Source organism: Phlebotomus papatasi, unplaced genomic scaffold, assembly GCF_024763615.1.
Source record: "Phlebotomus papatasi isolate M1 unplaced genomic scaffold, Ppap_2.1 HiC_scaffold_391, whole genome shotgun sequence".
Lineage (NCBI taxonomy): Eukaryota > Metazoa > Arthropoda > Insecta > Diptera > Psychodidae > Phlebotomus > Phlebotomus papatasi.
This window is the reverse complement of record NW_026604598.1, coordinates 1-20,020: the sequence shown is the minus strand read 5'-3', so window position 1 is coordinate 20,020 and position 20,020 is coordinate 1. Positions and strand designations below refer to the sequence as shown.

At 37.4% G+C, this 20,020-nt stretch overlaps 3 protein-coding genes across 4 annotated transcripts; 1 reads left to right on the top strand and 2 right to left on the bottom strand.

Moving 5' to 3' along the window:
- Positions 1-1,913: 1,913 nt before the first annotated feature.
- Positions 1,914-7,754, bottom strand: LOC129809169 (reticulon-4-interacting protein 1, mitochondrial-like). The gene is made up of 4 exons (XM_055858980.1): positions 7,342-7,754; positions 7,076-7,281; positions 2,172-2,777; positions 1,914-2,079 (listed from the first exon to the last, which is right to left on the bottom strand). Exons 1-4 carry the CDS (start codon positions 7,640-7,642, stop codon positions 1,972-1,974), a joined length of 1,221 nt encoding a protein of 406 aa, XP_055714955.1. The 5' UTR covers positions 7,643-7,754; the 3' UTR covers positions 1,914-1,971.
- A 92-nt stretch (positions 7,755-7,846) lies between these two features.
- LOC129809171 (targeting protein for Xklp2 homolog) lies at positions 7,847-8,947 on the top strand. Its single transcript, XM_055858983.1, has 2 exons — positions 7,847-7,960; positions 8,023-8,947. The coding sequence occupies exons 1-2, from the start codon at positions 7,891-7,893 to the stop codon at positions 8,883-8,885; spliced, it is 933 nt and encodes a 310-aa protein (XP_055714958.1). The 5' UTR covers positions 7,847-7,890; the 3' UTR covers positions 8,886-8,947.
- A 3,514-nt stretch (positions 8,948-12,461) lies between these two features.
- On the bottom strand, positions 12,462-15,132 carry LOC129809170 (DNA ligase 1). 2 transcript variants are annotated; one of them, XM_055858982.1, is made up of 3 exons: positions 15,034-15,132; positions 14,926-14,970; positions 12,462-14,757 (listed from the first exon to the last, which is right to left on the bottom strand). In XM_055858982.1, exons 1-3 carry the CDS (start codon positions 15,051-15,053, stop codon positions 12,489-12,491), a joined length of 2,334 nt encoding a protein of 777 aa, XP_055714957.1. In that variant the 5' UTR covers positions 15,054-15,132; the 3' UTR covers positions 12,462-12,488. The 2 variants fall into 2 exon arrangements, with proteins under 2 accessions (XP_055714957.1, XP_055714956.1); XM_055858981.1 differs by lacking the exon at positions 14,926-14,970 and having other exon boundaries at positions 12,462-14,887; positions 15,034-15,096.
- Positions 15,133-20,020: the final 4,888 nt, after the last annotated feature.

Below are 20,020 nucleotides of genomic sequence, written 5' to 3'. Positions count from 1 at the left end.
ACACATTTTGTCTGAAAACTGTGTAATTTATACACCTTTTTGTTTGAAAACTCTATAATTTTACACAAAATATGTAAGAAAATATACAAAACTGTGTAATCATTCCCAGTTGATTACACGGTTTACAATTACATAAAATTTAAATTACACATTTTCATATTACACGTTTTGTTGAAATACATAATTTGTGTAATTTTACAAGAATAATCGTGGTAAAAAAGCAAACCAATGATTATCCTTGTATTTTTTTTTACTGTGTACCTTTAAAAGTTCCATTTGAACTATTGAAAATAAGATTAACTTTTTAATAATATTTACTGGCAAGAGTTTCTGGATTCTCGAGCTTCGCGTTGCACAAAATGGGTTTCTCGGGTTCCGCAATACAATTTTTGAATCTATCGGGTTTCATTATATGCAATTCTTGGGTTTATCGAATTTCGCGATGTAATTTTCAGATTTCTTGGGTTTCGCGAAACATTTAACGGACAAGGGCGACAAGGGTTTATTTTTATTGTGCGTTACTACTTATTTAAAAATATGAAAATTTTTAAAACGATCAAAGAGGACGAAGTTTATGCGGAAACAAACTTCTCACAAAAATCTTTACTTTTAGGACAATCTGACCTTTGGAAGAGGAACACTTTATCTATCAGCATCCAACAAATATTGATCATTCGAAAACCTTAAAAATAGAGTTCTTGTCCTTAACTTTTTAAGTGCGAAATTGCTAAAAATTGGGCGTCAAAAAATCATATTTATTATCGTCATTAGATGTTTAAAGAGAAGGACAATGAAGGTCATAGAATGGTTTTATAGAAGGCTCATGATAGATTTATTGAATTCTATCATCCACGGTTCATACCGTTCGGGAATCATAAATGTTATAGAATAATTTTACAATTTTACGGCAAGTAATTAACGATTGTTCCAGACACAAAAACATTTTTAGCAATAAATGATATTGAAGAATTTACAGCTATCTACTGAATCTATTGCCTTCAAAACTTGAGACATAAAACGATTCTAACGATATTGATATTAAACAACTTGATAAGTACAGTTTCTTTTGAGATAGAATAAAATAGTCTTGGGCAACGTTGTAAAGTGGTAAATTTCCTGTGTAAATAATATTGATTGGAAACTCCTTAGGTCTTCTGGGAATTCTAGAAAAAAATCGTTTTGTTACAATTTGCCCCATATTCCAGTAGAAAGTAAATGTCGCAACGTTTTTTCTTAAACTTCAAGTTCATTTTATGTGCACAATTTATGTGTGATCATTTGACCTCTGGACCCATAACGAAATGAGCAGACTGTAGACAGTAGACAGATAAAGAGACCAAGAGGACTCTTACCCCTTTACCAAAGAACAGATGAAAAAAAGCAACTTAATATAGGGAAATCCCGGATTCAGATGATGCGAATGCTTCATAAAATGCAAAAAAAAAATCATGCAAATTATAGTTCATGGATTAGGAACTTACGAAGGAGTGCTTGAGCACATGAGGTCCAGTTTGCCTTGAGGAGGCAGTTCACGCTACTGCCAGCGCATTACGGAATCACCATTCAATCATATCAGCAGCCAGTCGGGCAGCATTTTTATTATTTTCCTCTCCACTTTCTCATACTCTCTGATTATGTTGTATGCAAGATGACAATGTGAGACGCGAGCCACGTATTTTGCTAGTGATTACCCACGAGACAGTAGAGACGGTAACGCTGTGGCCGTGAATGGGTTCGGGGTCACTGATATTGGTGACCAAAGGCATCACCCCATTTCTATAAGACTTTATTTATTTTTTATTTCTCCGTCAGTTATATGTAATAGGTCAATAGAAGGTTGACGAAAAGTGTATCAAACAGTTTCCTTCCAAATGATTAAATCAAGTAGAGAATTTATTGGTTGGGAATAAAATTCGATTTTTTTATGCTAAAAACATTTTTTTTATATTGCAAAGAAATCATTATAATAAACTATGATAAATCTAAGATAATTTTTCCTCTCATGTGACCATCTTTTACCCTTTGATAAGCCTCTATTGCATCATTGAAACCATAAACAGTATCAACAATACATTTAAGCTGTAAAATTGAAAAATTTATGTTCTTTCATCTATGACTACAATAGACATAATTAGTATATTACTATATTATTCATTATTATTATCACTTACCTTTTCTCGTTCAGCCAATTTCTTCAGATACTCCATACCCTGACGAAGCGGCGCAAAATAGCCCCATTTAACAATTCCACGGCTCTTTTGTGATACAATCCTACTATTGTCCTCAATTAGCGATATGGCATTCCGAACAGTACCACTAATTAGTCCGTATGAGTCCATATTCCTCAACAGAGGTGAACTGAATGTTACATAATTGTCAAAATTACATTCAATCGTCGAGGCAAATTTCGGTCCATATCCAGCACAATCGAGTATAATGTCATAGGGTCCATTGCTGTGGATCCCTTGCAAAAAATTCTCATCTCTGTAGTCAATGACACAATCAGCTCCCAGTTTTGATAACATATCTGAGGCGTCTCCGGCGGCTGTGACAAAAACTTGAGCATCTTCATTTTTAGCTATTTGCACAGCCATCGTTCCGACACCACCAGAAGCCCCCAAGATTAGGACACGCTTCCGATTGGCCGAAGCCCCGCGCAACAATCCACACAGATTTCCGAGGTTTCCAGATAGAAACAATCCCGACCATGCTGTTAGACCACTGTACAAAATGCCACTCGCTTCGAGATCCCCAAGTGCTTTTGGCTTGGGCATTATCTGAAATAATTATGTACTGCACTTTGGTACTTGCATAAAAACTTCCTAAAATTTTGCAAAAATTCAAAAAGTAACTTTAACTGACTTAATCCCAATCCAAAAACGATGGAAAAGCGTTCTAGCTTTGCAAATTTCCCAAAAGGTAGTTTCGCATTATCACTGAAGCACTGAATAGACTTGAATAGCAAAAGTCGTTCCATCGCGCGTAGGAGTGACCGGAAATGATATGGCGGATGCAGCAGCAAGACGGAGGATTGATAGGGGACTCTCCGGTGATGGCCAGTGGATTTGAAGTCACTTCACAAAGAAAAACACTTCTTCAATCTTTCCCAGAGCTTTCGGTCCTGGATGTGGACCTTCTTCAGTGGTCGACTAAACTATGTTTAGCCGACCACTCAGTCGAAATTGCTCAAAAGTTGAAAATCAGTGAAAACAATTTCCTGAAAGAACCTTCCTAATTGATAATCTGAAAGTGATGATATTGTTCAATCCCACACAAAATAACGATCCTCATAAAGTACAAAAAACATAGTTTAGTCGACCACTGAAGAAGGTCCACATCCAGGACCGAAAGCTCTGGGAAAGATTGAAGAAGTGTTTTTCTTTGTAAAGTGACTTCAAATCCACTGGCCACCACCGGAGAGTCCCCTATCAATACACATCACGCCAGTTCTTCATCCAATTCACGGAGGATTGGTTCGCGACTGCTAGATGGGAGTGCATAATTCAGTAGAGTACGGCATTGCATATGGGCGAACTGAATAGATACTGCCATTCAATTTAGCCAAAATTGTAGTGTACATTACACGATCTTGGTTTAAGAGAATGGGAAATTTGAACAGGGAAACCATTGTCATTATAAGCAGACTTATTTCGAACAACAACTGTCTGAGAGCTCACTTCAACAGGATATCCATAACCGAGGATTCAGTATGTGCCGAATGTATCGAATACGAAGATATTGATCATGTCTTCTTCAAGTGTTTTCGTTTCGAGGTTAGTAGAGAGGAGTTCGTTAACTCGTGCAGCGCTATATCCCCTAACCTCTATGTTAGAGACGGGTCCCGGTCAAAAACCCGAAAGCCAAAATCCCGAAAGCCAAAACCCGAGAACCAAAATCCCGAATGGACAAATATCCCGAAAGCCAAAATCTCGAACGCCAAAGTCCCGAAAGCCAAAATTCCGAATTTTTAAAAGCGTCATAGACAGCTACTCCCACGAATGCACCCGCGTTTTCTGGAGGCAAAGGGAAATTTTTTGTGTCTTGGGAAATTATTCTACACATTATCCTTCATATAATTTAATACTGTTGCGGGGAAAAGGATCCGCACCCCTCCTGGGGAGTCCTACGATGGTTTAAACGGGGGATCATCGTACCTCAGGAGTAATTTGAAATTCCCGTATACGTCAGGCGAGGTACACATACACCAGTGAATGCCAATGACGCAATAAATTGACGTAATTCACTCTAGTCAAGAGATTTGAGCACCAGGCAAAACAAATCCATTTCGTGGTAAACTTGCAGCTGATAGCGCAAAATAAACATCAAGGAAGTCTTCCTCGGGGCTCTCTCACCAGTAAGCACCAGAGAATTCATCTTGGGGCGCCTAATAACTGTTATTTACAGTCACAGGCTGCCACTCAGAGCCTCCGTGCCGAAGATCTATTGTGGTACGAGTGGCAAGTGACGTGTTTCCGCGACCTTCGCACCGATACCCTCCACTTGTGGAAGTGAGAGGTTGATAAAGGCCCTACAGCGAAGCCAGCTACCGTTCCGGCCCACCGGCTCGATCCTCCGGCAGGATGGCCGTCACCATCGACCCGCTGTAACTGAGGTGTGCGTAACCATCCCTGGACGCAGACCTACCGTTAGGCAGCGGCGAACCAAACGTGGTTGCCGCACTGGTCGTCAGGTGCAATCGCGCCCGTTACGGCAGCAAGGAAACCCACCCTTGAGGGCACAAATATAACCCCAAGACGTGCTGCTGAGAAGTACCATCGATCTCCCCTAAGACTGAGAGGCTCCTATTGGAAGGCAGTGACTAGGACAGTGACGAGAGGAAGTGAATAAAGTGTTCTAAAGGAACCCTCATCTTTTTTTTAAATCGTTCTCGCCATATTCATTCCCTGGCCAAGTCCTGCTTTTCAGGATTTATAACATTCGGGATTTGGCGTTCGGGATTTCGGCTTTCGGGATTTTAACTTTCGGGATTTTGGCTATCGCCGGTTAGACATATTAGCGCTATGTCTAGAGAACAAGCTGGCTGGACCGTTAAAATTAATTCCAAAATTTGTAAAGAGTAACAGGATAAATGTATAAAATTGATGGTAGTCTGGCTATATTCACTCATAGGAGCGGATTTGAAGTGTGTTGTAGTTCATTTTCGTTATTTATTGACTATTTATCTTTTAAGTTATTGACAGTTTGATACTTTTTAACTATTTTATTGGACAGAATATCGGTCAAAATAGGCCTCAGGAGCAAGGGAATTAAAAGGAAGGGGACAAAAAAAACAACCATCATGAAACATGATCACGAGTACCAACTTTCTGCAAAGTTTTCTTATTCATTTCGTATCTTTTATGTTTACTAATTCACAGTCAAATTAAAATGATTATATCCTGCAGAATATCCTCAAAATGCGGTTCATTCAGGGGGTAAAAAAGTCTGCCACTCACGGTTCACCCACTTGCTATACTTTGTTCAGCCCCTGGATTCATTACTTTTAACCAGTTTAACTCTTTCGCATCATTAGGGTCATATATGACCCGGGGAAAAAACAATTTTTTTTTTACTATTTACATTAATTGAAATCTATCTGTTTGTGCACAACATCATAATAGAAGGATGTAATATTCTTGGCTAATTTTCTCAAGACTCCAGATATTCAGGAAAAGAAAATATTTGAGATCAAAAATCACGAATTTCGAACTTTGTGAAATGACTTTTCTTTTTCAACATTTTTTATATTAATTTATGTTTTTCAGCATAAAGTTCTTTAGAAACACAAAATAGAATATCCAAAGATTGTATATTGCATATTTTGATATAATAAACTACTCTCAATTTTCCAGAAAAGCGTGTAGAATTTTCCGGGTCATATATGACCTTATTGTCGGCAAGGGTAACTGTGTTTTCATATGACCTGGGGGTTTTCCGAGTTTTCACGCAATGAAAAATTTTTTTCTCCCTGAAAATATTTGATCATAAAGCATTAGGAAAAACTCAATTTTACATGAATTCATCTGTTGAATAAAAGTGTGACGCGAAAGAGATAAAGGCCGGTCAATTTTCGAACTTTGACCCTTTATAGCTCGGAGCAGGGGCTATTGATCTACTTAAGTATTTTTTTTATTTGATAGGTATAATATGCGTCTACAACATACTCAAATTTTACCCCGATGTACAATGGAGTTTTTGAGTTATTTAACATATTGAAAAATTTTCTTTCTAATAATAGCCCCTCTAGCGATGGTTGGATGAAATTTCCATATCAATAGAGAAGGGCTATTTCATGAGAGCTGTCCAAAACACCCTCATTTTTAAATTCTAACATTTAGAACCTGAGTTATTGACATTTTAAGAATTATTTTTGTACCCTTATAGCTCGGGTCAGAGTGGTCCGGGAACATTAAGTTTGGTACTGATCGAAAGCTCTAAGGCCCAGCTATAACATACATAGTTCTCTCCGATATCCGGCTGACGGGGAGACAAAATGACATTTAGGTTTAATTTGGTCAACGGCTTCTGTATTTAGTTTCGGGAGAGCGGCCGGATGACCGGGAACGTAACTTAGCCACCCATAATTTGTGATCAGGAAGTGGCGAAACACATTTTGGCAAAATTTGGGCCCGATCGGAGTCGGAGGACATGAAATCTTCTTAGGATTATAGTAGGCGAGATTGTTAAGAATCTCACCTAAGATACACAATCCTGGGACTCCCTGTATTTTGGTTAATATTTGATTTAAAAAAAAAATTATTGATTCATAAAATTGATCAAAAATACTTCATTAGCGGGAAGTGGGGCACCTTTGCATGTGGGGCAGCTTTGAAATTGGGATTTTTATCCTATGTTTAAATGGCACTGCGCCATATTATAATGTAATTTAGCTTCTCAATTTGTGCAGCTAAATTATATCATGATAAGGCTAAATTTTATTTAAAGAGGTAGAAAAATTAAATTTCAGAACTGCCCCATATTCGAAGAAGCCCCACTTTCCTCTATGTCCGTAAAATTCAGTTTTAAATCGAATTTGTATGAATGCCGAGTTTACAAGGTTTAAAATTGTACTTACCAAAGATGAATCAATCACAATGTATTGTGAGTGACATCCTTGTTTGTAAGGAGGGAGCACGCCCCAAACTGTGTCTCCAATTCGGGGAAATTTGGGAGCCCCGATTCCACGGTAAACAACTTCCCCGACAAAGTCTCTTCCAACGACAAGTGGAAACTCAAGGTCCATCTTCCGCATCATGTTCAGAAGGGTGGCTCCATATCCTCCTGCACAGGAAAACAATAAATTTTATTTAGATCCAAGTAAATAAGGATGATTCTTCTTACCAATCATGGCCACATCTATGGGATTTATTGAAGCTGCTTTAACTCGAACCATAACTTCTGTTCCCAGTTTTACTTGGGGAATTCGGATATTGTCACTGAATTGCACTTCATCCAGGTCTCCGTAGGAGTGGATTTGCCAGCCGGACATTTTCATTGTGCGTGGAAATTCTCTTTTTCCGGGAAGTTCCTGAATTTGACATTGTGAATGGGTCCTGCATTTTAATATCACTGTTGCTAGAGCAGGGGATTCTGCAATTCTTTGAGTGGCCAAGCTTAAGAATGGTCTCAATAGGGCGTTCATTGGATATTTTCAGGAATATCTCTTGAAATAATATTATTTTTGCAAAAAAAACTTCAAAACAGCTGAGTTAATGTTTTCCTTAGCTTCTGGAAGTTTTGCACTGTCTTTTTACCTCAAATTCAAATTCGACGAAATATTTAACGGTAATTTTTTGTAAAGCAGATTTGTAAGCATTTGAAATGGTGATTTTGCGCAAATGAAGCGTTGTTTACGTTTGTTCATATTTAAAAACTGTTTAATAATTTTGAATGATGTCGTTTAATTGGGACAATATCAATTGTGCTTCTCCAAACCTGGAGAATTCTGGATACTTCTTCTGTAAGTACGATTGAAAAAATTAATGAAAAAAGTCCATAATTTGAAGAAATTGAACGTTTTAGCTATTCGTCATGTCGAGCATGAGAAACACTGGAAAGACTGCGAAAAGGCCCCAGAAGAAAATGAAGATTGTAAGGAGAATCTTGCGCCCTGCTCAGAGGTAATTCAGAATGTTGTAGAAGAGAAAGAAAAGGAAAAAGTTCTTGAGAAAAATAAGAAAGCTGAAAACCAGAAAGAAAACAAAATAACTAAAAAAGTCCCATTGAAAACTCGTGTCAATTTGCAAAATGCTTCTTCCAAGAATTACTTAAAAATCCCTAAAACCGTCCCTAAAATTGAAATACCGAAGATTCAGCAAAAAATAGGGGATATAAAGAGAGACAAGAAACCACTTACTTCGAGAATTGTCCAGTCGAGGACTGTACAACAGCCGAAAGTACAGAAGGATGTTAAAATTGATAGCAAAAAGGTCAAAGAATTTCGAGCAAAACCTGCACCAAATTTCAAACGACTTCACGAGCAACAAAAAAAGCAAGTAAAAAGGCAGCCTACTGTAACTATCCCTCAAACACCTACAGTTCTGAGGAAATCGCAAATGCAGAAATCTGAGAATAAGAAGGAAGTCAAGAAAACCTTTAGGAATCCCATCAAACAGCCTGCTTTCAAGACCGTTCCGGCCGTTCCTGCTCTGAAGAGGGAACCCTTCCGCCCTAAGAAGGAAGTTAAGACAACTCTGGTCATTCCATTTAATTTCCAAACAAGACAACGCCATGAGGATCGTCTTCGGTATGATGATATAATGCGACAGATGAGAGAACTCAAAATCCAGCAAAAATTAAATGAGAAGCGAAAGCAGGAGGAAGATCTTAGGAAGCAACTGCGCAAGAAGACAGAATTCAAGGCTCGTCCCAATCCATTTAAATAAAATGCATGTTGATTTTTCTTTATCAAATTGTAAAAATTTTAAATTTTTCTTTAAATCCCATATTCAGCAGGAATCGTGATAGGTTATATTAAAAAATGAGGTTAGAGTTTAACCTCAAAATTCAAATCGTAGAATTCAAGGTTCCAAAGGTTAATTAAATACATTTTATTAATTTTATTACTATTTAAAAGAATTGAAAGATAAAACATTTGATTTTTTTCCTATTAAAAAGTTAGATATTTTCGTAATTCTATTTTTTAAACAAAAGAAAATAAATTCTGCCCATATTTATCCAATCTACCGAGTATTGAATCAAATTTTATTCTCTCAGGCGAAATTACTTATTAAAATTTTATCTAAATGCAAAATCAAAGCTAAATTGTAATAAAATTGGTCACTCTTGATTTTAGAGGTTATGCAGCATAACATAACCTGACTCATAAACCCATTTCCGCAATTTTGGACTGCACAATAAATCGTTTTCTCAAAACCCTACGACAAATTGGTCTCAAAGTTTAATAAGTTAGAGTTAGTTAGAGCATCTATTGATAATCGACACTAGGAAATTGTCTGTCCAAAATTAAATTTTAGGGCAGCCATAACTTCACTTTTATTTGTCCGAATTTGATGATCTTTCTTGTCAAAGAAAAGATTCGTGAAATTGTACAACTTTTGAAAATTTAAAAATTGATTTTAAAAATGTCGATATCAAATATACTGAAATTTCTGTTTGCGATTTTGCTGAAATCTTAATATATTAGATGAGATCATATATTCTGTCACTAGAAGAGGTTGAAAGTTTGGAGTGGTATATCTCAGCTCCTGATGGACATAATTGGATGAGTGAACTATTGTTGGAAAGCTTGGTTCATTAGCTTTTAGAATCTGGTATACTTAATCTGCTATGGATAAACCATGGTCATCCAGAACCATTTATGTCGAAGAAAACACATTTTGCAACGTCTTTTTTGGCCATCTACTTCTGGGACCAGGAGTGACCCACTTTTCTCGCACAAGGACTATTTGTTAGAGGAACTCAAATGGTACAATTTGTGGTAGAAACTTTTTTTGGACATCTTACTTTTTTTTATTCATCGACTTTTGCAAGAATTTTGAAGTGTTAAACGCAAGGAAAAAATTACAGAAATCCTAAAAGAGTGGTTTCTGGAGGGGAAAGATAGACGTGGGGATGAAATTGATGTGATATTTGGATTCCTTGGATCAACTTATGGGGGAGTACTTAGAACATTCCAAGTCGATATCTTCATTAGTTTGTCCAGAAAATGAGATAGAAGGATTTCTGTCATTTTTTTCTATGCGTGTAAAATGTTAAAATTATTGCAAAAGTGGATGAATAAAAAAAAGTAAGATGTCCAAAAAAAAGTTTCTTCTACAAATTATACCCTTTGAGTTCCTCTAACGAACAGTCCAAGTGCGAGAATTGTGGGTCACTCCTGGTCCCAGCAGTAGATGGTCAAAAAAGACGTTGCAAAATGTGTCTTCCTCGACATAAATGGTTCTGGATGACCATGGTTTTTCCATTGCAGATTAAGTATACCAGATTCTAAAAGCCTATGAACCAAGCTTTTCAACAATAGTTCACTCATCGAATTATGTTCATCAGGAGCTGAGATATACCACTCCAAACTTTCAACTTCTTCTAGTGACAGAATATATGATCTCATCCAATATTTGAGACCGAGACCTTTCCTAAAAAAACAAATAGTTTGTATTCTATCACTCCATGGGCGATGGAGATTAGAGAATCATCTGTGTCGATAAATCGATAATCGAGGCTGATTGATGCCGAAAAATTAATTATGGAGACTGATCAGTGCAGATAAACCGATAATGGAGAATCATAGCTACCAATTAGCCGATTATGGAGAATGATCAGCGCCAATTAACCGATTATGGAGACTAATTGATGCCGATAAATTGATCATAGAGAATAATCAATACCGATAAATAGACCATGGAGACTGAGCAGTGCAAATAAGCCGTTCATGAAGCTTGATTGTTGCCAATTAGCCAATAATGGAGAATGGTAAGCACTGATAAGCCAATCGTAGAGAATGATCAGCGCCGATAAACCGATGATGGAAACCAAGTTTGTTGCCGATATATTGATCATGGACACCATGATGACTGATTGGCACCAATTATCCGATAATAGATAGCGATATCCGATAATGGATAACGATTAACTGATGATCTAGGCGGACCGGTGCCGATAAATTGATCATGGAGACTTTTCGGTGCCAATTTGTCAACAATAGAGAATGATAAGTACCGATAAACCGATTATGGAGAAGGATCAGCGCCGATTAACCAATTATGGAGACTGATTGATGCCAATAAATTGATTAACCGTTCTCAAAGCTGACAATTTGATCATGGGGACTTATCAGCAGTGCAGATAAACCATTCATGAGATTTATTTGTGCCAATTAGCTGATAATGGAGAATGATAAGCACTGATAAGCCAATCATGGAGAATGTTTAGCTCTGATAAACCGATAATCGAGGCTGATCGACGCCAATAAATTCCTCATGGAGACTCATTAGACGATTAGGCGAAAATAGAGAAAGATAGGCATCGATAAGCCGATCATGGGGAATGATCAGAGCCGATAAACTGATGATGGAAACCAAAGTTGATGTCGATGAATTGATCATGGAGACCATGAAGACTGATTAGTGCCACTTATCCGATAATGGATAACGATTAACTGATGATCGAGGCGGACCGATGCCGATAAATTGATCATGGAAAATGATCAGCGCCGATTAATCGATTACAAAGTTGATAATTTGCTGATGATGCTGATAATGGAGACTTATCAGTGCAGATAAACTGTTCATGAAGACTGATTGACGCCAATTAGCTGATAATGGAGAATGATAAGCACTGACAAGCCAATCATGGAGAATGATCAGCTCCGATAAATCGGTGATCGAGGTTGATCGACGCCGATAAATTGATCATGGAGACATTGGATCATGGTACCAATTAGCTGATAATAAAGATAAACTGATGATAGAGGTTAATCGTTGCCAATAAATTAATCATGAAGACTGATCGGCGCCAATTTGTCGATAATAAAGAATGATAGGCACCGATAAGCCGATCGCAGAGAATGATCAGTGCCGATTAACCCATTATGGAGACTGTTTGATGCCGGTACATTGATCAAGGAGACCATGGAGACTGATCAGTTCAGATAAGCCGATAATGGAGAATGATAATCACTGGTAAGGCCGATAAGCCAGTGATGGAGAACGATCAGCGCCGATTAACCGATTATGGAAACAGATTGGCGCCGATAAGCCAATCTGCCACTCACAGTTCATTTGCTGACCATATTTATTCATTCCCTGACCAAATTTACCTTCTCATACATTAGTTCAGATCGTTCAAATTCTGACCAATGTAGGATTTCTGTCTGCAATCTGTGAAGAAGTATATTTCCCAGACCCTCCCTCGCTAAAAAAATATATACTTAGGCTTAATTAAATATACTTGAACTCAATTTTTTTTCTAGTAGTTTTAATATTGTAAAAGTTATGCTGATATTTGTTAAAAAGTGTATCATTTATTGATCAATAAAAATCATCCTCAACAGAACGTGATGTATTCTTCTGATTCTTGATCTGGTCCTGATTGGAGTACATGTCGACCACCTGTTGAGCACTCGTAGCTTCTTCCACTTTCTTATCATCGCGAATCCGAATGTAGCGTGGAAATCTCAGGGAAATACCCTTGTTGGGATCCACGAGTCCCATTGCAGCTCTGTGAACGGGACTCAGAGACAGATCAGCACACTTTACTTCCCACACCTGAACAGCATCGAACCACTCATCGGGCTGATGGGAAGAATCGAAGCGATAGTAGGATCTGGGATTTGGGATGATGTGTTGACTGAGGAATTCCGTGTGTTGCTGAAGAGCCTCATCACTGAAGCCCGTTCCGATTTTGCAAATGCTCTGATATTCCTCATTTTCGGCATCATAGCAGGCCAAGAGGAAACCACCATAAGTTCCTGTCCTCTTACCCTTACCCCTGTATCCGCCAATGACCACGAGATCTAGGGAATCTCCCACTCCTGACAGATAGTCTTTTTTTAGTTTTAGCCAATTCCTCGAACGTTTGGCTATCTCATAGGTTGCATCTTGTTTCAGGGACTTCACCATTAATCCTTCGCAATTCCCCTTTACGGATTCATCGAGGAAATTCTGAAGGTCATTGATGTCATTGGTATCGAGACTCGTGGCAAACTTCCACGTTCCCTCGACTTGGATGAAGTTTTCACGTAGGAGGCGTCTCCTTTCGAAGAAGGGCTCTTTGACCAGTGGCTGCCCATTGAAGTAGAGTAGATCGAACATGAAAACACAAACTTGGATTTTTATTTCGGCCTCTGATGCATCCTTGCGCTTTCGGGTGCTTAAGATTTGAAATGGCATTATCTGCTGCTTCTCTACGTCCCAAGCTACAGCTTCACAATCCAAAATGCACGATTTCACTTGATCTCCCTTGACAGAATCAATTCTGGCAATGATATCCGGATACTTGGTGGTATTGTTCTCCTGATTCCTGCTGAAGATACTTACGGTTCCATCTTCTTTGATGTGAATTTGAGCCCTTTCGCCATCGTACTTCCATTCGCACGTAAAGTCAATGTTATCGAAACGCTGGAAGACATCCTGAATATCCTTGGTCGGCTGAGCCAGCATGGGTTTGACTGGAGTCCCAGGGAGCATTTTGCACTTCTCCGGGAGACCCGATGGTCCGTCATTTAGTAAAACCGGAACAATTTGTCCGTAATCTGGGCATTCGCAGTAGGCTGTTTTTACTAAAAGTACATTTTCATCAACTTTCGCCTTGAATCCGGCCTCTCCGAGTTTCTTGAGATTGCTCAGTATCTTGGGCGGATAGCCCTGATTTGGCGGCGTGTCTGTACATGCCTGAGCCAGAGCCTGGAGCACTGATTGCTCAGCCAGGCCAATTCGCAATTTGCCAGCCAGGGAACGAATGAGAAATCTGGCTTCTGAATGTCTGCACGCAACAAACATCGACTGAATCTTATCAACTTTTTTCGCCATAGCCTGATTCCCTGTCATCCTGGCTATCTCCTGCAACTTCTGAAAGACTCCAGTGACATTCAGGGCAGCCGGAGTGAACATCATTCGTTGATTGCTTCGCGATTTCTCTGCCACAATTCCAATATCTCCAATACTCTGGATATCACTCTTCAACTGACTCATGCTTCTGCCCGTACTCTGAGCAATAGCCTTCATGAGTGTCGTCTCGGCAATTCCCAGCTCCAGGCCCTCATGCGCCGGAGCCAATTGATTGAGGCACAAGAAGATACTGGGCAGCAATTCATCCGGACTCAGCACAATCACAGAGCGAAAATAATTGCTAAGAATATCAATCATCTTCAAGCGCCCCGAAGTCTCCTCAATCAGCTGAAATGTCCGTGAAAGAGCCAAATACGGTACCTTCTCATTTTGCTTCCATATCGCATCTTCAATTGGATGATACTTCTTCTTTCCCGGATCATATTCATTTCCATTTTTGCTCTCGCCCTCCTTTGAATTCTTCTGGAACATTGTAAAGACTTTCTTTGGAGATTCTTTCTCCTTGGTGTTCGTTTCTGGACTGGGGACTTCCTCCTTCACTTCAGGCTTTTTTTCCGGAGTTTTTTCCTGCTTCTTTGGACTGTCAACCTTTGGTGTCTCCTTCTTCTTCTTCGGACTCTGTTTCTTCTTCTCGGGAACATTTTCAGCATCATCTTCGCTGCTGGAGGATAGAACACGGGGGCGCTTCTTTGTCTTTCCCTCCAATTTCACAATCGGAGGAGACTTTTCACTGCCAACAGAAGATAGGGTTATGTTACAATTCATGCAGAAAACTGGGTGGATTTTGCTGTGAGAAACTCCTGCCACATATCTCCTAGCTGATACACCTAGAATCCGTGCCAAGAAGTGTGCCATTTCACCTGGAAACCAAAGGAAAAGGACTTTTGTCAATGCTTACCTTTCGTTTTCTTTAGCACTTGATGGTGTCTTCTTGAAGAAATCCCTATAAGGTTTTCACGTATTACATAGTTTGAAAAACACTGAATTATCAATCCTTTATACTCACGTTATAGATTTTTGAGCCATTTCTGGAGAAATATACAATTTTCTTGCACAACAAATGTAAACAATAGCACGCTGAGAATTGCGCCTTTTTATTGACTTATTTCTTTGTATTGAAAAAAAATTGTATGTTGACTCGCTAGATGGCGCACTATTTATACGAGTCTTCTTCTTCCTCAACTTTGTGCCAGATGACACGATTGTTTTGACGTTATCAAATTTTTTTCATGGTGGTATTTTTGTGAAAGTAAGGATTTCTTTTAATTTTCATCTCAATCGAAAATTCTCTCTTGAAAAAGCCAATAAAACAATCGGATGCAATAGTATGCGAGTGGTACAAGTGTTTTTGCGATAGAAATCACGGGAAAAACGCCCCAATTGTTGGTGAAAAGTGAGTGGGAATTTTTTCTGATAATTACAATATGGCTGAATGTTATTTAATTTTACCCAAATGTGTGATATCACTTTTTCTTCCATTTGGCGCGTAAAGATTTCCCAACGTGAGGGTGGGCATTGCCAAGTGAAATTGATATAAAATGCAAAACAACACCAACAAGACAAAGGAAATGTTTATCGTCAGGGCTCTGGAGAAGATTCTTGCCGATAAAGACATCAAGAGGTCACACCATTCGCAGTCTCAGCTGAAGAGGGCCTGCGATGTGGCATTGGGTAATATTAAAAAAATCTCTCTCTCTTTTGTGAAATTGGTTAATGATTAATTGACTGTGGAATAATTACCAATATTTCTCTGGAATTTTAATAAGATTCCACTTTGGGATATCATAACAAAAGTGCTCACTGGGATCCCTTCAATCACATTCATTGGAATTTTTGGGGTTTAGATGTTTCCGGAAGGCTTCTGAATTGTAGAATTTCTTATTTTTAATCTCAAAGAATCCCTCTAACTATTCCATTAGTATTTGTTTTCTCACAATACTTTGATTTCTTGCTTCATAAAAAATCTAACATTTCGCACTTATTAAACAATTATGACACAATAAGATTCTTCAGAATTTTCAATTATTGCACATCATTTACTGTGTAGGGTAATGTGGTACATTTTGCACCGACTTTTAGCATTTTCAACTTTCAAACACGTTAATGACTTCCCTAATTGTTTTTTTCTTTGTTGAAATTAATATTTATATTCTTTATTTTATTAAGAATAAAAAACTTATCGAAGAAAATTATTGGAAAAAAAGCATAATTTTTTATATAAGAAAGCAAAAAATATAAAGAAGCAAAAATGGTACATTTTGGAATGTTGTGGGTAATTTGGAACAAGAAGAATTCGTACACAAGGGTATCCAACACTTAACTCTTTCGCGTCCGACTTTTATTCAGCAGATGAATTCATGTAAAATTGAGTTTTTCCTAATGCTTTATGATCAAATATAATAGTTCAGAGAGGAAAAACAAATCCATTGCGTGAAAACTCGGAAAAACCCCGGGTCATATATGACCCTATTGTCCTCAAGGGAAGTGTACATACCATTTTCAAAATCTATATCACGGGCTTTTTAAGAGTTCTTTTTGCTTGAAGTTATTAATTTGGCCAAAACCATGGCAAAATGGATTGTCTTGATGAACACTGTACTCCTGGTATTCAAGGAATCTTCCTGGTAATCCCTTGAACAGTCACTGTCACAATATTTTGAGTGGTATTTGGCAAAAATAAACTTATCCACATATTTATTCACACACAATACAATTGCACAATATGAGACGCTTGCAGAATAATCTAAAATACTGCAAAATATGTTATAATTCATCAGATATAAGATGAAATGTCCAGGAGCAAGATGTCCCAAATGCATTTCACAAAGAAAAACAATGTCCCAACTACATTTCGCTGGGATGAAAACACTGTTACCCTTGGGGACAATAGGGTAATACATATATGACCCGGAAAATTCTACACGCTTTTCTGAAAAATTGAGAGTAGTTTATTATATCAAAATATGCAATATACAATTTTTAGATATTCTATTTTGTGTTTCTAAAGAACTTTTTGCTGAAAAAAAAAATTAATATTAAAAATTTTGAAAAAGAAAAGTCATTTCACAAAGTTAGATATTTAGTGATTTTTGATCTCAAATATATTCTTTTCCTGAATATCTGGAGTCTTGAGAAAATTAGTTAAGAATCTTACATACTTCTATTATGATGTCGTGCACAAACCGATAGATTTCAATTAATGTAAATAGTCAAAAAAAAAATGTTTTTCCCCGGGTTATATATGACCCTATTGACGCGAAAGAGTTAAACAAGTTCGTCCTCTAATTCAGGGGCTTATCACTGACCTTTTTAATCAGATTATTACCATGTCAATCCATCCCGAAAAGCCATCTCCCTGGCTTGGATTTTCGTCCCATATCTTTGATACCTGTGCTCTCTAAAAGACATCTAAGTTCGATTCCCTCCTGTCTACTCAGATCAGGGAATGATTTAATTCTCAGGGCATTTGTGAATTTCATTTGGGGTTTCGTAGGGGACATATGGGACATAGCACTGTGACTGCCCTTAGAGTTGTCCATGATATTTCAAAAGCCTTGAACAACTCACAATTCGCAGTGTTGGTTCTTGATGATTAATGGTTCCAAATAACCGGGTTTATAGGATAGACGCTTAACCGGTTTTGGATGACTCTGAAACCGGTTAACCGGTTTAAAACCGGTTCTAAATTTAGAATTAGATTGTGGAATTTTGAGCAATTTATCAGAACTTAAATTTTGATGTTATACAAAAATATACCTATTTATTATTTTTCTCAGTTAGTTTAGAACTAATTTATTTTATTGCTTTATATTTTGTTTTTAAAATTACATTTTTAAATAGTCCAGTGCAGGAATATTACTGGGAGTTTTTCAAATACTATTATACCGTGGAAAACCTAATGCAATACTTAAAAATTTAATTCTAGATATTGACAAATGAAAAAAAGATAGAGAATGTTTTGGAAAAGAGTTTCCCTTTTTATTTTTAAAATTAAGGCAAGAGCACCACGGATCGGAATGTTAAGAGACATGCTCCATATTTAGTTAAAAATATAAGGCCCAAAACATTTTTTGGTATTTTTGTTTTTGCTAATTACACTCAGTCCCGGCATTAAGTCTTTCGGGTTTATGCACCTGACGGAATTATGCACATACAATTATGCAAGTTTGCCTACCCTTGGGAGACAATTTGTGAAATCTTTTTTGAAATACACCTGAATGTATACTATTTTTTCGACGCGGGAAATTTGAAAACACTTTGCTACCTTTTCAGAATAAAACTGTAATTTCTTTTAACTATTAAGGTTTTTTTTTAATATTCTAACCATTTATTGAAGAACTTTGGTTAAAAAAAGTACTGTTTGTCAATGCATTTCTATTAAACAGTTGAATCTTTTTGTTTGAACTACTTTTACTCCGCGCGAAATTCGTTCTACGGTCGACTTATTCAAAAGAAAGCCCCTGTGGGTATGCAATTTTCTCGATGCATAATGCCATTTCGCGCATTTTTTTCGGTCCCGAAAATGTGCATAATCCCGGGACTGAGTGTAATCTATTAATTATCCATTTAACTATATCTGTGCATTTCATTTTTTAATTTTTTAAAATACAGTAATAAAAAATAGATGTAATTACAAACTTGCACTCTGTACCTCGGATCGTCATGAATTTAATCAGGTGTCTTACTGAAAATTAGTTTTATGAATTAAATCTGAGTTAATGCAGTGTATTTCTATGAGAGTTAAATGGTAAAAAGATAGTTAATAATTTTTAAATATTCATTTTATTTTGAGCAACGATACGATATTAACCTGACGATCCGAGGAACACTGCCGATCGCTGGTGCTCTTCCCTTATATAATACTATCAAACTTAAGATTAATACATTTCAGAGCAGAGCATTCTCATATATTAGATGAGATCATATATTCTGTCAGTAGAAGAGGTAAAAAGTTTGGAGTGGTATATCTCAGCTCCTGATGAACATAATTGGATGAGTGAACTATTGTTGGAAAGCTTGGTTCATTAGCTTTCAGAATCTGGTATATGTAATTGGCTATGGGTAAATCATGGTCATCCAGAACCATTTATGTCGAAGATGACACTTTTTGCAGCGTCATTTTTGACCATCTACTGCTGGGACCAGGAGTGACCCACAATTCTCGCACTTGGACTGTTCGTTAGAGGAACTCAAAGGGTATAATTTGTAGAAGAAACTTTTTTTTTGGACATCTTACTTTTTTTTATTCATCGACTTTTGCAAGAATTTTAAAATGTTAAACGCAAGGAAAAAATTACAGAAATCCTTCTATTCCATTTTCTGGACAAACTAATGAAGATATCGACTTGGAATGTTCTGAGTATCCCCCCATAAGTTGATCCAAGGAATCCAAATGTCACTTCAATTTCATCCCCACGTCTATCCTTCCCCTCCAGAAATCACTCCTTTAGGAATATCTCAAGAACCAGACCATTGATGCATTTCATTTTGGGATATGTTTTAGAGAGTATCCTGGCGGACATTTCATTCATACATCTCAAAGACGTCCGACCTCTTCTTCTTGCACTTGCTAATAATCTGGTTAGAAGAGCAGAATTTCTTCTGATCAATTTTCTGACCAAAGAGACAAAGTTAGCGACTTTTATTGTTCTGAGTACCCCCCAAAAGTCAATCTAAGGAATCGAAATAACATATGCAATTGCCTCTCATCCCACTCCTTCTCCTCCAGAAACCACTCTTTTGAGAATATCTCAAGAACCAAATCATCGATCCTTTTCATTTTTGGATATGTTTTTGACATGGCCAAGGCGGACATTTTGTCCTCAGACACCAATATTGTACAGAAATTTCTTCTTGGAATTTAGAAGATAATTTTTTAAATTCTTGTACCAACGAATTTCAGCATAAAAAAAAATTTAAGCAAGTAAGAATTGATTAGGCTTGTGAAAAATTTCGAGATTGATTAAATAAACCACATTCTGTGTTAATCCGTT

Excerpts from the sequence above, each read along its gene's own strand:
- LOC129809169 (XM_055858980.1), bottom strand. The coding sequence starts at position 7,642 with ATGAACGCCCTATTGAGACCATTCTTAAGCTTGGCCACTCAAAGAATT. Across the intron at positions 2,778-7,075 it reads TTGTGATTGATTCATCTTTG|ATAATGCCCAAGCCAAAAGC; the intron begins GTAAGTACAATT and ends TAATTATTTCAG. Across the intron at positions 2,080-2,171 it reads AATTGGCTGAACGAGAAAAG|CTTAAATGTATTGTTGATAC; the intron begins GTAAGTGATAAT and ends TCAATTTTACAG.
- LOC129809171 (XM_055858983.1), top strand. The coding sequence starts at position 7,891 with ATGATGTCGTTTAATTGGGACAATATCAATTGTGCTTCTCCAAACCTG. Across the intron at positions 7,961-8,022 it reads GAATTCTGGATACTTCTTCT|CTATTCGTCATGTCGAGCAT; the intron begins GTAAGTACGATT and ends TGAACGTTTTAG.
- LOC129809170 (XM_055858981.1), bottom strand. The coding sequence starts at position 14,882 with ATGGCACACTTCTTGGCACGGATTCTAGGTGTATCAGCTAGGAGATAT.